The sequence below is a fragment of the Macrobrachium nipponense genome, chromosome 16, assembly GCF_015104395.2.
Source record: "Macrobrachium nipponense isolate FS-2020 chromosome 16, ASM1510439v2, whole genome shotgun sequence".
NCBI lineage: Eukaryota > Metazoa > Arthropoda > Malacostraca > Decapoda > Palaemonidae > Macrobrachium > Macrobrachium nipponense.
Genome location: NC_087209.1, coordinates 77,532,720 through 77,548,035, shown reverse-complemented (window position 1 = coordinate 77,548,035; position 15,316 = coordinate 77,532,720). Strand labels below are relative to the sequence as shown.

Sequence of the window (15,316 nt, the reverse complement as noted above, 5' to 3'; positions counted from 1 at the left end):
CAGTTCCAGACAACCACCTATAGCCACTGAAACGGCCTTTTTCAATGGTTAAAACAAGGGGAAAATTGGCCTGGGCGGGGCCAACGTTTCCTATTTTGCGCTCAATACTTTATTCTCTGCCATACCTAAGCTTACACGGATTACGTTCGCGATGAACTAAAAAAAACATCCCCACCAGCACGAGTCCTTCGCCAGCAAAGTAGAGTTGAATATCCTTCGGGTCGTAATTGTCGGAAGTATGTCCCTTTGTAGTCGAATTCCGACAACCGCTGGAGCGTTCCGCATTAAAACGAGATTAACGACGAGATACGGTGTCGGTCGAAGAGGTCCATGAAATTCCTTTCACATTGTAGGCGGTTTGTTACTTGACTGTAGTCGTCCGCTGCGACGAACGATTTTTTTGAAGTTGCGATGTGAAACTCTCGTACTGCAGGATACTGTAACCAGGTTCCATTAATCAGCCTGCAAGTGAAATTATACTTGTCACAAGGGCAAGTAAATTCAGACGACATCCAAATACAGGGGAGGGAAGAGAGCCATTTAGACCAGACTTAACCCACATGAATTCGCTGATATTTCGGAATTCAAAAGAGTCCGCTGTACAAACTTTTTTATCCATGGCATTAACAATGAGTGAACCTATCCAGGTCTATGATGACTTGTAAAAATATCCAGAATTATAAAAAATAAATTGATATCATTACGAATCTCAAAGAAAATTCGATATTACTGGTAGTAAGTTACTAGACAAAGAAGGAAAATGGAGCTATTTGTAAGATTGCCAGGCAACATAGAGTCAAAGAGAATATTAATCATGATTCTATGTGCCCTAACAAAGTTTCATATTCAATTTTCTCGTGCGCATCCTCTGAGGTTAATTTTTTTTTTAAAAACTTTATTAATAGGTAGGAGATGCAACGAAAAAAAAAAAAAACCCACTATGTAAACTAGTTGCTAAATAAACTTGGGTTTTTCAAGAAAATGTGACATTTTCCCCATGAATGTTTTACTTGAATTGTAATAGGCTAATGTTGCAAGTAAATAATCCATATCCATAATCGTGATACTTCTAAATGTCTATGAGGTTCAGAAAGATTAATTAATTCATTTTGATGTTATAGAAACTCTATTTCCTTATTTTGTTTATTAATTTTTAAAAATGATTACAAGTCCTTAACTAATTGCATTACACACACGGATAAGAATATGTTATGTGGCCTGTCATGTGACCTATGAACCACATGAAGTTCATGACTGAGCATTCCTTCTCCCAGTCAATCTGCTGTTGCAAGCAGAGACGACACACAGATGAAGCCTGTGTAAGCAGATTATTGAGGTTAAAAGGAACAAATGCTGATACGGCAATGATGACGTCGTCACTTGGCAGGAGATTGCTCTCAGCCAGCTAGAGTTACGTTACTTGCTGTAAGAGATACGACTTTAGTATTTTCAAATGATATTTTAGTGTTTTAATTCTCCACCCGCATGAGAAGAATGTCTGAAAAAAAAAAAAAAACAACAGTACCAAAATTGAACAATATATTAGTTTCATGTTGGCATTATGTTAAATAAATATTCCTTATTCAAAACTTATATGAAAAAGGTTTCCATACAAATTATATATATATTATTAGCCCTGTATAAGATTCATATAGGATTATTCCATAGATAACATTTTCACTTCTAGACTTCTGACTTTAAAATCTCTTTTATTTTATTTTATTTATTTTATTTATTATTATTTTATTTATTTATTTATTTATTTAGTTTAATTTCTTTTTTTTTTTTTTTTTTTTTCATTGACTACGAATATAAATCACCGGGACAGACAATATGTCAGTAGGTTTTGAGATGTGTTTGTTTAACTTTTAGCTTATTTGTCATTACTAAAGCGTTAAGTTAGAGTTCAAATCTTTACGCATATAATATTTGGATATTTAATGGTTACGTTTTGCTTATTGATATTATCGTGATTCCTTTTTTATTATAATTTGTAACCCTTCCGACTTCTTACGGAGTATTATATTGACTCCACTTGTATCCATAATTTATTTTATTTTTTTATATTTATTTATTTATTTATTTATTTTTATATATATTTGATAATTAATGGTTGGCTTGAAATATGTGGAAAAGTGTTCTAGCGGCGTACCGTATAAGGCTACTTGCTGGGCATCAATTCAATAGATACAAGATATAACTGATAAAGGTATATAAAACCGCGAGAACCGCTATAATCCAGTTTGGATCCAATATCACGAGTTGTAACTCGTAAGACATTGACACTTCCTATTTAATTATCCGTTTATTCTACCAAACGCGATTGACTCTGGGTGATAAAATATATTATTGGTTTTCTTAATGGAAAGGAATTCACACAACGTGTTAAGGAGATTATTATTGATTTACACCACCCGAGTCACAGATTATTATGTGTTGAATTCCATATTTATGATTTAGCACTCATAAATATTCGTAACGCACTCAATTGCGGTGTTTTGTTTTTTTAGTGCTATTAATTCTATATAACGTGTCAAGGAACTATTAACACTAGAAGTGTTTATTCCCTCTGTCAGACTCGTAATTCTGTTAATAATTCTACGTATATTCTTTCAAGGATTGATTTGGCACAGGATAAGGCCCTTAAACTGACAGGTGTCTTAGTGTATCCCTTGTTTTCATGACACGTGTTACAATTAGTTTATGTGCTTTTTATATCTGTAAGCATTGTAGGCCAGTAAAATAGTGATTTGGCTTTCTGTGACATAGGAGGGAACCCTGGATGACGGAATGCAACCAGTTATGACGATTGGTATGAAAGAGATTATTATTACTACCTGGTCGTTAGTCATCTGCTGTGTTCTTCGGGTTTACCTCGTCACAGACCTACATATAATATTACATTTGATTACATTATCTGATACACATACTTTAAATGTACTTTTGCTTTAGGGTTTTCTGCTCGAAGTGTGTATTGTTTATGCTTAGCCGCTGACCTGTTTCCGTTTCGAAGTGTTTATTGTTTGGTGTTTATTGCTGCTGACTCTGTTTCCGTTTCGAAGTGTTTATTGTTGGGTTATGTCTGTTGACTCTTGCTTTGTTCAGTTTGTAACAGTTCTGCGCTCCGACGACCAGATATTATTCAATGCTCGCGATCTCTTGGGTTAAGGAATTTTCTTGTTTAGATACGGTTTTAACAATAGGCACGGATGTTTCTATATCTTTTAGTCCAATTAATGGTTCTTTGCTGTATGGTGCGGGATTGCGGGGTAATGCGTCAGCTATGATATTTGCTTTCCCAGGTAGATATCTTATCTTGGCTCCAATAACCTGAATGATCATTTGTCACGAGTTCCTTTTGGACTGTGATTAAAGCCTTTGAAAAACTCGGTAAAGGACTCATGTTCAGTAAGGACTTTATCAGGATAGCCATAGATTATGAACTTAAAATGTACTAGTGTTAAAGATACCTAGCCCTTCCTTGCCTATTACTGCATATTTACTTTCAGAGGGCTTTAGTTTACGTGAATAAAAAGCTATAGGGAAGAACTGTTTATCATATTACTGAAGTAATACCCTCTTATTACCCCTTGGTCTGAGGCGTCTGTTGCAATAAAAAAAAATTCCTTATTTAAATCAGGGATTTTTAAGTTAGGTAAGCTGCATTATTCCGCTTTTAAGATATCGAACGCCTGTTGATGCTTTTTAGACCATAATCAATCTACGCTCTTCTTCGTAAGATCTGTTAAACGGAGCTGTCATGATTGAAGAGTTACATATTTGCATACGATTGTAATACCCACTACAGCGCAAAAAGTGCTGTATCCCCCGTTTACGTTAATAGGTACCGGAAAGTTATGAATAGCCGACACCTTACCATAATTACTTTAAGACCTTGACAAGACACATAAAACCTAGATAAACATGTTCGGTTTTGAAAACAACTCACATTTAGATATTTTACTCTGAGATTATTTGTCTTTGCTCTGTAGCACTAGCTCTACTTTATGTTGAATTGTACTTCTAGGTATTAGAAAAGATTACAAGATCATCCATATAGGCATGTAGGTTATCCCCTAAAAGTCTCCAAACACTATATTATAATTGGGGTGCAACGTAAGCCGGAGGCATACGTAAAAATTGATAATGTCCCCTGAGTGTGCTGAAAACGGTATATGAGGTACAATCACTTAGGTAATGGTATCAGGTAAAAGCCTTTAAGTAAGTCCAAGTTGGTGAAAAAAAATTATTCTAACCTAACAGAGATAAGATGTCGTCGGTACATGGCACTGGAAACTATCGGGAGTCGTTTCCTTGTTTAAGTGACAGTAATCTGCGCAGATACGCCAAGTCCGATCTTTTATGGCATGACGTTTGAGGGAAAAATTATATGGGCTTATTTGATTTCCTAATGGCTCCTATTACTAACATTTTTCAACTTCGTCATTTATCTCTATTTTGAAATTGCAGTGAGAGTCTATACGAAGGTACGTATATAGCTTTATGTTTGTCCTTAGACCGTATTTTGTGTTAAATTACATCCGTTTTTTCTCCAGAGATCACTCGCTAGTGGAGAAACTTCCTGGTATTCAGGTAAAAGATAAAAAAAATTTCTGCTGAATCACCTCTGCTTGAATGACTTTACGGATATTACTTTAGATAGATTATCAGAGAGATTCATCCACGACTGGTTGGGCGTGATTAAAAATTAGCAACAATAAAAAATGCGATATTTATAACTTCTGTATCCACGATATGTATACTTTTAGGGCTTTGTTCGCGGAAATCGTTATATTTCAGAGTGTCGGGAAGGATTAAAATTTCATTTCCCAGCAAAGTCTTTTTACACGCACTAAGACATTCGAGGGTGCATGCTTCTCGAGATTTTGCGTGCAAATTGCGACTGCGGTTGTGGGAGAATTCTGTTGGGTCATTTGAACAATGTTACGATTTATGAGACAAATGTATAGTTCCTTTATATAAGTTATTATTTGAGTTAACTGTCTCATTTTTGTTCAAACGGATTTTAATATGTTGAAGGTTTATAGATTTTCCTTTGATAAACACGCCTTATTTTGCAGGATGTAAGATAATATTTTGTATACCCCTAGATGAATCTTACAATTACACTAGATACAGATCAATTTTTTTTTTTATAACTATAATAGTTTCTTGTAAGCGCTCGCTTATCCGGACTTCTCATTAGGGAGTTCGAACAACAGACGGAGTCCGTAAATACAAGATATTACGTCTACTAAAGGAATAAACAAGATATTCTAATTTTTACGGCGCGTACAGTCGGGCTAATCCACCAGTATGGATATAACTTAATGTATTAAAAATTAAACGAAAACCTGCTCTGATTACTTTATACGGTCGTGTGTTTCATAGGAAAAATCCTTTTTAATTCAAAAAGATATTGTATGAACCACATCGCTTTTCCCCACTCTGCTAGAGTCGCTTATTGTGTGGAATTTGCTATGTTTTGAACACTTCGGCAGTTTTTTGACTAACCTTGACCGCTTGACTAGGTGACACAGTCACCGAGTTTGCTTGTTTGATTCTGAACGGGCTACTGTTTCTAGTTCTTCTTGTAATAATTAGGATCCTTCTCTTTATTACCATCGGCAACGTATTGTGTGTTTTTAGCATTATGTTGCCGGTTACGTATAAAGCAATGAATGACGAAAAACTATTAGGAAAACTGAGCGATTTACTAATAAGACAAGTTTATCACTACTGCCCTACAATATTAACTGTTTGTACTTCATTCTTTGCTAAAATTTGTATGTGAGGGATCATGGCCGGGTCAGCGCATTTAGCCTGATGAAAGTTTTTTACAGACATGTTATTCCTTGCAATCCAGCCATATTTTTAAAGTTGAGTTGAGTCATTGAGGTTCGATATTTTATATAACTCAAAAAACTCAAGGCTAAAACTGCGATCGGGACTTTCAAAGGAGCATTTATTGTCATGACCCGAAATAGTGTTACCTCTAATTTATAGAGATTTGTACGGGGTGTTCCACTTGTGTTTTGTGTGTTTTCTAATCACTACGGTGCTTAACGACCCTATCCATGCATCTGTATAAATACAGACGTCCACTGCGTAAACGCATATTCACTGTTTAATATGATTTGTTACGTAAGGGATTAATAATCACCTAAAAATGATAAAATTAAACATAGATATATGATTAATGTATTTCAGTAGAACTTCTGGAAACAGACACTCAAAGATAAAAACTCGCAGTAGCGAAATCTCAATGATATAGATAATTTCTGTAAAAAAAGTAAGATTATTAAAGAATGTCTCGTAACTTCAGCCACAGAAATAACGAAATTCGACCTGCAAAGGAAAAACACTCAAAGTTACTCCAAATGAATAAAAATTGTACTTAGCTTGCTTTTGTGGGAAGTCACGGTGTTCGATAACGACACACGGCCTTGGGTCCTCCTCTATTTAGCGGACGACCTGGTTTGGCTTCAGTTTCCCCGTGTCGCGTTGTTTCGATGATTCGAGCCCTTGAAAATACCGATGCTGCAGACTCGTTCGGTTTGTTTCTTGCAGTGCCGGAAACGCTCACTAACGATGTTTTTCTTGAATGATTCTAATGAGAGACGAAGCTTCCGTTGCCGTAGGAAAAGGAAAACACGTCGGTTTTGTTTCTTGAAGTTATTCACTAACGATGATACTAAGTTGCTTGACGAATCTTGTTGTTTTCTCTGAAGTCGCTCACTAATGATGATACTAGGTTGCTTGAAGAATCTGCTGCTTTCGTCGTCGTTGACTTCATGATTTATTATTCTGTTTTTCTTCGTAGGACGTTGTAGAGTTCAGTTCTGGTCCGCTGGCCACCAATATAGGGCTGGTGCCTTGTATGATAAGGCGCCCTATGAGGTAATGTTAGACTAGCGATAATCTATACGCTAAGTCGGTTGGTATTGCACTTCCATCTTCAATGGAGTTGTGGGTGTTTTGTAGATCACTTACGAAGTCGGTATTATCTTTACGACGATGTGTTAACTCATGGTTCGGTGAGGTTCTTGTAGAAAACACAAGGTATAAAAAATAGTATATTCTTCTGAAGTTTTACATGATGAAGATCAGGTATGATCGTACAAGTCTTCTATGACGATAGCTTGATCGCTTCTGCCAATGATGATGGCTAATCCTATTCCTCTACATGATAAAGCTTAGGTAAAGAGGTACAGGTCTTCTAATGACGATAGCTAACTCTGTTCTGCCTGTCTACCATCTCTGTTACAAGTTATGAAGGAACAGACAGTAGTTCGAACATATGAACATACTATCAGATGACAATAGTTTCATACGAACACACAATCGAATGAGACACGCTTACAGATCAAGTAGGCCGTTTGAATAATAGGTCGGGGGGGATGGGTTTTAGTTGTCTCAAGCAGGGAGCTTGGGACTAATGTTTATAAACAATTGAATGACTAAACAGGTGACGGCACGTTATCTTAGCCTACTTATATTGTATACGTCATCTTTAGCGTCTCTAGTCTGATCACTTCCTGCAAGCAATCTGGTTGACCTCTTTAGTTTTAGACTTTTATATATATGGACTAACATTCCATATTTTTATTATGTAAACACTTACATATTTACTTACTGAAGATAACACTTAATGACATCTTTCTTTTCATTTTGGTAGAATTTGGGATGTTGAACGCAACAACCGTGTGAGTCATTGGTGCAACGGTAATGCTGGATCTAGTTGTATATCCTCCCTTGCTGTTGTAAATCCAGGAACTCTGTCTACATATGTTGCCACAGGATGTGATGATGGCAGTATTAGGATCTGGAAGGATGCTTACCACAATTCTCATCTTGCTGCACAGGAACCACCTTCTCTCATCACAGCTTTCCAGGCAACTAATGATATGAATCCAGCAACTAGAGGTGATTAACTGTGCATTTTCCCCAGTGCTCCAGATATCCTGCAATGGTTAATGGAAATGAGTTTTATAAGTATTTAGTTACAAAAAGTTAGTATGAGTAGGTTGTGTAATCATGTATATATTTTTAAGGACGAATGATTATCTTGTAAATTTTGCTAAGCGCAAGTTATGATGGAATACAGCAGTTAGGTTAAGCTACCTAATACGTACTAGTATGAAAGCTAATTAAGAGAGTATGCATTCATGAGTGTTGATAACAATTGTAACAATTGCTGGACAGAATTGCTGGGGAGCAACCTATAGTAGTACATTTTACAGATCATATTGTAAACAGTAATGAAAGTTCTTGGTCTTACCTGTTATTAGAACAGTTCTTCAGTGTGACCCAGCGGTCGTGTTAAATTACTTAATAAATAATAGTAATAATAATCCAAAAATATTTTAGGCCCTTTTGTGTTATTATGTCATTAATGGGAGAATCTGTTGTCTTGTATTGTGTTAGTCTTCTTGAACATTAACTCCCACAATCAGGGCTAATGTATACTAATGCATACTCCTAGGACCATGCTAAATTTAAGGATGGCCAATTTAAAGGAAAAACTAAACAACAAACTCAAGAAAGGAAAGAGGAGGATATGTATATTCACATTATAGAAGAGAAAAATTTTAAAAAATGCCTGTACCTTCCACAGGAAGTTGTAATGAATATTTCCCACCTCTTGCTGGCCTCTTATCCCTATGACAGTCGTAAAAAATATGCTAATTTTACAAAGTTATAAGCATTTTTACTAATCTTTTTATTTTATTTTATTTTGTCAAATTGAAATTACAGCTCAAACAGTATTATAAAACATAAGAAATAAAACCAGGAACAAATTCCTAGCATATTTATTATAAAATATTTATGATGCATCCTTGGATAGGAATTTGTGACGACATTCCTCCTTGCTCAAGCAAGACTGATGGCTTTTCAGCTCACTCACACTTTATAGGGTGATCTGAAGAGTTGCCAATAGTGATATATGGAACCAGGAAAATTTTCTCCGCAACATTCATTCAAACTGTATGACGCCAAATCTTGATCATTGTGTATATCAATGATACCTGTCCACTGTCTTAAAGCTATATGTGGTCATATGTATACGAGACCCAAGCTGTTGGGGTTACCAAATACAGTATGAAGGTCTTTATAGTCGGGAGATACCAGTTAATATATGATTAGTACTATGACTAGTTGTTCTCATATGCCGTTTCTTATAGGTGGTTTCTAGAGAAGGGCAGTAGTTATTAGAAAAATTAGGTGACTTGTCATGACTATTATGCTTATTTAAACAGACTCTGAGTCAAAGTATGTAATTCTCACAATGCTGGTCAGAATGCCAGTAGAATTACAAGTCATACCCCTTATTGTCTCCATTTTCATTTTAGTACTAAGAAAGGTATTTTTCTCTTTAAAGTGCAGTTCTTTAAGTTCACCCTTGTAAGACATGAATTTTAATTGTGGATTGAGTGTCACAAATTATATGTAACTTAATGTAGTTTTTCCCTACTGCCTGTAACTTAATGTAGTTTTTCCCTACTGCCTGTAGAGAGAAAGTAGTTTTTGTAATGTATCATTTGTTTATGAAGGTATGCATTGCTTATTTGTTATATTTTTGCAGGTGCTGGATTGCTTTTGAGTTGGGAACAAGATACAAAGACCCTTGTTGTGGGGGGAGATTCACGTACAATTAGATTATGGGATCTTCAGGCTGAACGCCGGACTATGGAGCTACCCACAGGAGGAGAGTCAAAAACTATTGTCACTGCTATACATTCTCACCAAGCAGGTATATGCCATCCTTATTCTGGGGATCAACATCATAGTTATTATTATTATTATTTGGCAAGAGACCCTCTTTTAAACAGGTTTTGTTGAATGTTATTCCTGGTTCAGTGGCATTAATCTTATGGCAGCTTTCTTGTTATGTACTGTTAAGGTAGGCGAGTTTTTCCCCAAATATTAGTTACAATATGATAATGGTAAATGAAATCTGGGGGAAGATTCCGTAGTTATGTATATTCTGTTACAATTATAATACATGCTTACCTAGTATAAACATTTTATTATAATTGATATAAAGAAATTATAAAGAATTATATACACAATTCCATGGACTCTACCCCCTAGATTTAATTTAACATTATCTTATTATGATTAATATCAGAGAATTACTCACCTACCTTAAAACTAACGAGAAAGCCGCCATAAGAAAGATAGAGAAAAGCGCTATAAGATTAATGTCGAAGCAGCAATAATAATAATAATTTCTGCAAGTCTGTTTTCAGAAATATTTGGTAATTTTTTATTGGTTGTCAAAGTTGCGCGGGTTGAACTGCTCTGTGAGTCATTCCATTGACCAACGTTGGTGCCGATTGGTTGACACCAGGTTCCTGGGAGTTCTTGTCATGGTAGACACTGCCTGAAGTAGTAGGTGACTGAATTGTTATCCCTTGGGTGTGCCTTGCCATTCACCTGATAGTCGTAGGGAGAAGAAAGGCCTCGTGTTTTACTTTTCGAGATGATTTCCATTGGAGGATGGCGAGTGCTTCTTTATACATATCAGAGGCGATGGTCGATGTCTCCATCTGGGACTTTTGTGCTCCTTACATTTTGCTCTGTGTTGGGGAGCACTGCCATTTTCCTTGTAGTGCTGATATACAGCCCCTTCATGAAGGTGAATGGAAATCCTCTTTGAGAGTTGAGTCATTGTCACACTTATGTATGAAAGGCTGCATCCATTCTGAGGGTGCAATATTTGGTAAACTATTCGACTCATCTTTATGGGACCATGGCTAGTGATGGGCCAGTTCCTTATGAGGTACTAGGCAATCTTCCAATCCTTGCAGTAGGTGTTTAGGTCAACTGTTTTATTTGCATCAGTGTGTTTTACGTGGTGCAAATGGTGTTTTGTAGGGCTGCCTTGTGTTTCTTATACTTGCTGTTCAAGTAGCCCTTGTAGAACAGGTTAATGGTCCTCTCTCTTTCATGGGGAGCATGGCTCTCATGGTGAAGCCAACTGAAGCTTTCACAATAAGTACTGTGTTAATAAATTTTAGAGGCTTTGGGCTGATTTTAGTTTTCAGTTAAGCAAAGATGGGAAATGTTTAAATTCTTAGCTTAATTTTATCCATTTATTTCCTAATCTCATGCATCAACAAAGAGAGTGTAAGTACTGGATGTAAAGTAAATATTCAGGTTATTTATTTAAATTTGTTACTTTCAGGGCCTTGGATAGTAGCTGGTTTCTCAGATGGTTATATTCGTGTCTTAGACCGCCGCCACCCTAGTAATCGTTCTGTGGTACGACAGTGGAGGGAGCACACTTCGTGGGTCATTAGTGCTCATTTATTAAATGCGTCTCAAGCCACAACAAAAATTATAACAGGAGTGTAAGTAGTCTTTTATATACTATTGATGTATACAGTTTATATCCTGTATGTGTACAGTCAAGTGTTTTGTTTGTAACTACTCTATTTTAATTTAGGATCTACAGGGTGACTTAATATATAGTAATATTAAGATACAGAATACAATATCTGTGCCTTGTTATCCATGTCATGGTAGTTTTACCACCAAACTTCATCTGCTTTGTGATACAGTTGTTATGGTTGGTAGGGCTATTGATGCAGTAGGTTAAGTACGTGTCCTTACCTGACAAAGATAGGAAATACCAATGCAAAAGACATCAAGCCAGTATGGAAGCAGTTGGTAGGAACTAAACTATATCAGAGAAAATTTATTAGTTTTTCGTTTTAAAAACATGGAAAGGTATGAATCTGTGAATTGTGAACTTAAAAGAGAGACAGATAAACATGGGGTGTGAAATCTAATAAGATTTCACTGACTTAAAATAGTTGAGCCATGAAAGGCAATATAGTTTAGTGTAATTGGAAGGTGGGGAGACTATTTAGTACTGTATGTAGTAGGTGGCTGCCAAGAAAGTGAGATTAAAGCCAGTAATTGAAATATTGATAAACCTTAATGAAACTAAGATCAGAAGGGAAGAAAATTTTTTTTTTCACGTAATTGCTTGGAAGAATATATGCATTAAGATTGCTGATTCAAACCTTAAAAAATGCAGTTTAAGATTGCTGATCCAAACCTCATAAATTCAGAATGTATTCTTTCAGCCTTCTTAATGGAATCAGATCCCAATTGTGAACTTATACAGGCTATGCCCAGTTAACAACGGGTTCCATTTTTGGGGCCCTGATGCTGACCGAAAATCGTTGCTAAATGAAATTCAAAAGTCTATGGGTGCCACAATCCACCTTACAGTGCTCCAGACTTGTTAACTATGACTTTGACAGTGTCACGGCCAGATATTTTACCCTAATAATATGTGATAACTCTTTAACTCTTTAATGAAAATGTGGAATTTCATTTGCCACACACACACACACACACACACAGACAGAGAGAGAGAGAGAGAGAGAGAGAGAGAGAGAGAGAGAGAGAGAGGAGAGAGAGAGAGAGAGAGGAGAGAGAGAGAAGAAGAGAGACGAGGAGAGAGAGAGAGAGTGTGAGAGCGGAGAGAGAGAGAGAGAGAGAGAGAGTTTACATGATGCTGAGAGGGCAACACACACTCCCCCTCCTGACACATTACTTGATAAATTTGACAGTTGTTGGACCCCAGCCAACTCAGCTTGGCTACGTGGAGTTCAAAGACAAGAGTGCTTGCATTTCAGCCCTTGAACGATAGTAAAGAATTACCGTAGTTATGTTACAAATAACGTTAAATAAGCAGAACAGGACTTGAAATATTTTTGCGTTACGTATACCTTTTATTTGCTATGGAGAAAATATTGGCAAGGAAATGTAGTACAGTGGACCCTCCGTATTTTCGTTCTACGGATTTGCGGTCTCACACATTTGCAGATTTCTCTCAGGAACGTTTCCCCGCATTATTCGCAGAAAATTTGCGCATTTTTTTTTTTATCAATTTCATCATAAAATGCACTTTTTGTGATAAAACTTAAAAAAAACCAAGTATATAAAATTTTAGTGGGTTTTTCTTGAGTTTTAACTAACAAAATAGGCTGTTTTTAGCATTTTTATAGGGGTTCCAAACATTCGCGGGTTCCAACTTCACGGGGGTGTCTGGTACGCATCCCCCGAATACAGGGGGGACCACTGTACAGTGTTCCCCCCGTATTTGCGGGGAATGTGTACCAAACACCCTCATGAATAGTTGAAACCCGCCAATAGTTAAAAGCACCACTAAAAATGCTTATAACTGCCTCTCTTGAAAGTTCAGATACCAATTGTATACCTTTAATAACATCCTACTTCAAATATACCTAAAATTCCTAACCTATTACTGCATTAATCTTTGAGGTTATATTATTAATATCATTTCAAAGTCATCCTAAACATTTTACCATTAAAAATATATACCTACAGCAAATAACAGAGAGAGAGAGCGAGAGAGAGAGACTAATGAATGGCAACATCATATATCTGACCATCAAGAGTGAAATTATGAATTATTTCTGAGACAGAGAGAATAGTAATGGAGAGAGAGAGAGCGAGAGAGAGCGAGATGAGGGAGAGAGAGATGAGAGAGATGAGAGAGAGAGAGAGAGAGAATAACTCCTAGACTCCGACTCCTTCCCCTCCGCCAATTTGTATATCAAACTGTCAGCTACTCTCCCGCCCACCTTCCTCCAAGTGGATAAAAAGACTGGGAATTGCTATTTTTAATTAATCTTATTAATATTTGAAAATTGGTTATAAGGTAAATCATTTATTTACACTACAAAACAAATAAACATACGTGAGAGAGAGAGAGAGAGAGAGATAGAGAGATGTTATTGTTACTGTTTAATCTCATTAAACTTAATATTATTTTTAAACTAGTACTGTATATTATTATTTTACCATAAAGTGTAGTAATGTCCTTAAAGATATACTTAAACATACACTTCCTGCCCAAACAGAGGGCGAGAGTTACCACTAGGACATACTAGTATCTCATGAGAGAGAGAGAGAGAGAGAGAGAGAGAGAGAGAGAGAGAGAGAGAGAGAGAGAGAGAGAGAGAGTTATCCTTATTTAAAAGACTGAAATGGATAGATTATTGTACCTTTTTAAAATACTATCACATATGAATTTTGAAATTAGTTATATTACTATTATTATTATGTGAAAATATTAATAAACATACACATGCACCATAGAAATTCTCTCATCTCAGTAAGAGAGAGAGAGAGAGAGAGAGAGAGAGAGAGAGAGAGAGAGAGAGAGAGAGAGAGAGAGAGAGAGAAAATTTACATGATCCTGAGAGGCCAACACACACTCCCCCTCCTGACACATTTCTTGATAAATTTGACAGTTGTTATACCCCAGCCAACTCAGCTTGGCTACGTGGAGTTCAAAGACAAGACGCGGGGTAAAATACATTTTCTTTCATTCTTACATAATTCTTTTTATTTACAAACTAAAATCTTGCTAATTCACTGTAGTATTTTCTTTAATGAATTTATATTATTGCTGTTAACATTAATATTGATATTTGAAAATTAGTAAATCATTTATCATCCAAAAAGCATACATCTCTGTAAGAGAGAGAGAGAGGAGAGAGAGAGAGAGAGAGAGAGAGAGAGAGAGAGAGAGAGAGAGATTATCGTAGTATTTGTAAAATACTTTCACATATGATTTTTGTAATTACTGTCATTATTATTATTATTATTTCTTATATTTTGAGGCAATGACAAGACATAGGCCTACTTGTCAATTTCTTATATTTTGAGGCCATGGCAGGGCATAGGCCTACACATCAAAATCTTATATTTTGAGGTAATGACAAGACATTGGCCTACGCGTTAAATTCTTATATTTTGAGGCAATGTCAAGACATAGCCCTACTTGTCAATTTCTTATGTTTTGAGGCAATGACAGATCATAGGCCTACACATCTAATTCTTTTATTTTGAAGCAATCTCAAGACATAGGCCTACATATCAATTCTTATATATTGAGACAATGGCAGGGCATGAGCCTACACACCAGTTTCTTATTGTAAATAGTCTTCTACCTGTACCTGTTGGAAATAGAGTAGCTTTTAATTAATATAGTATTTGTAACTCCACGATATTTAATGTAAATGCATAAAGTGGAATGTACATGTATAAGCAAGAGCACATACACATACATGCGTGGCTGGCCAAATCTTAGGATGGTCTCAGCCTTACACACTGCTATCAAACTGCTTTCCGTGAACTATATTGAAAATATATTTACTAAATGGATAACACATTACATTACTCTGACAAGTAAGTATAAGGCTGCTGTAGAATTTCTGTGAAAATGAAGACTATGATAGGAAGGTATCATAAGATACTTAACAAA

At 36.0% G+C, this 15,316-nt stretch overlaps 1 protein-coding gene across 1 annotated transcript in view; it reads left to right on the top strand.

Moving 5' to 3' along the window:
* The window catches only part of LOC135195837 (regulatory-associated protein of mTOR-like), a 244,149-nt gene that overhangs the window by 207,522 nt on the left and 21,311 nt on the right, over positions 1–15,316 (top strand). Inside the window, exons 20-22 of the mRNA XM_064222351.1 lie at positions 7,679–7,926; positions 9,587–9,754; positions 11,192–11,357. Coding sequence (XP_064078421.1) covers positions 7,679–7,926; positions 9,587–9,754; positions 11,192–11,357 — 582 coding nt within the window. The remainder of the gene's footprint in view (positions 1–7,678; positions 7,927–9,586; positions 9,755–11,191; positions 11,358–15,316) is intronic.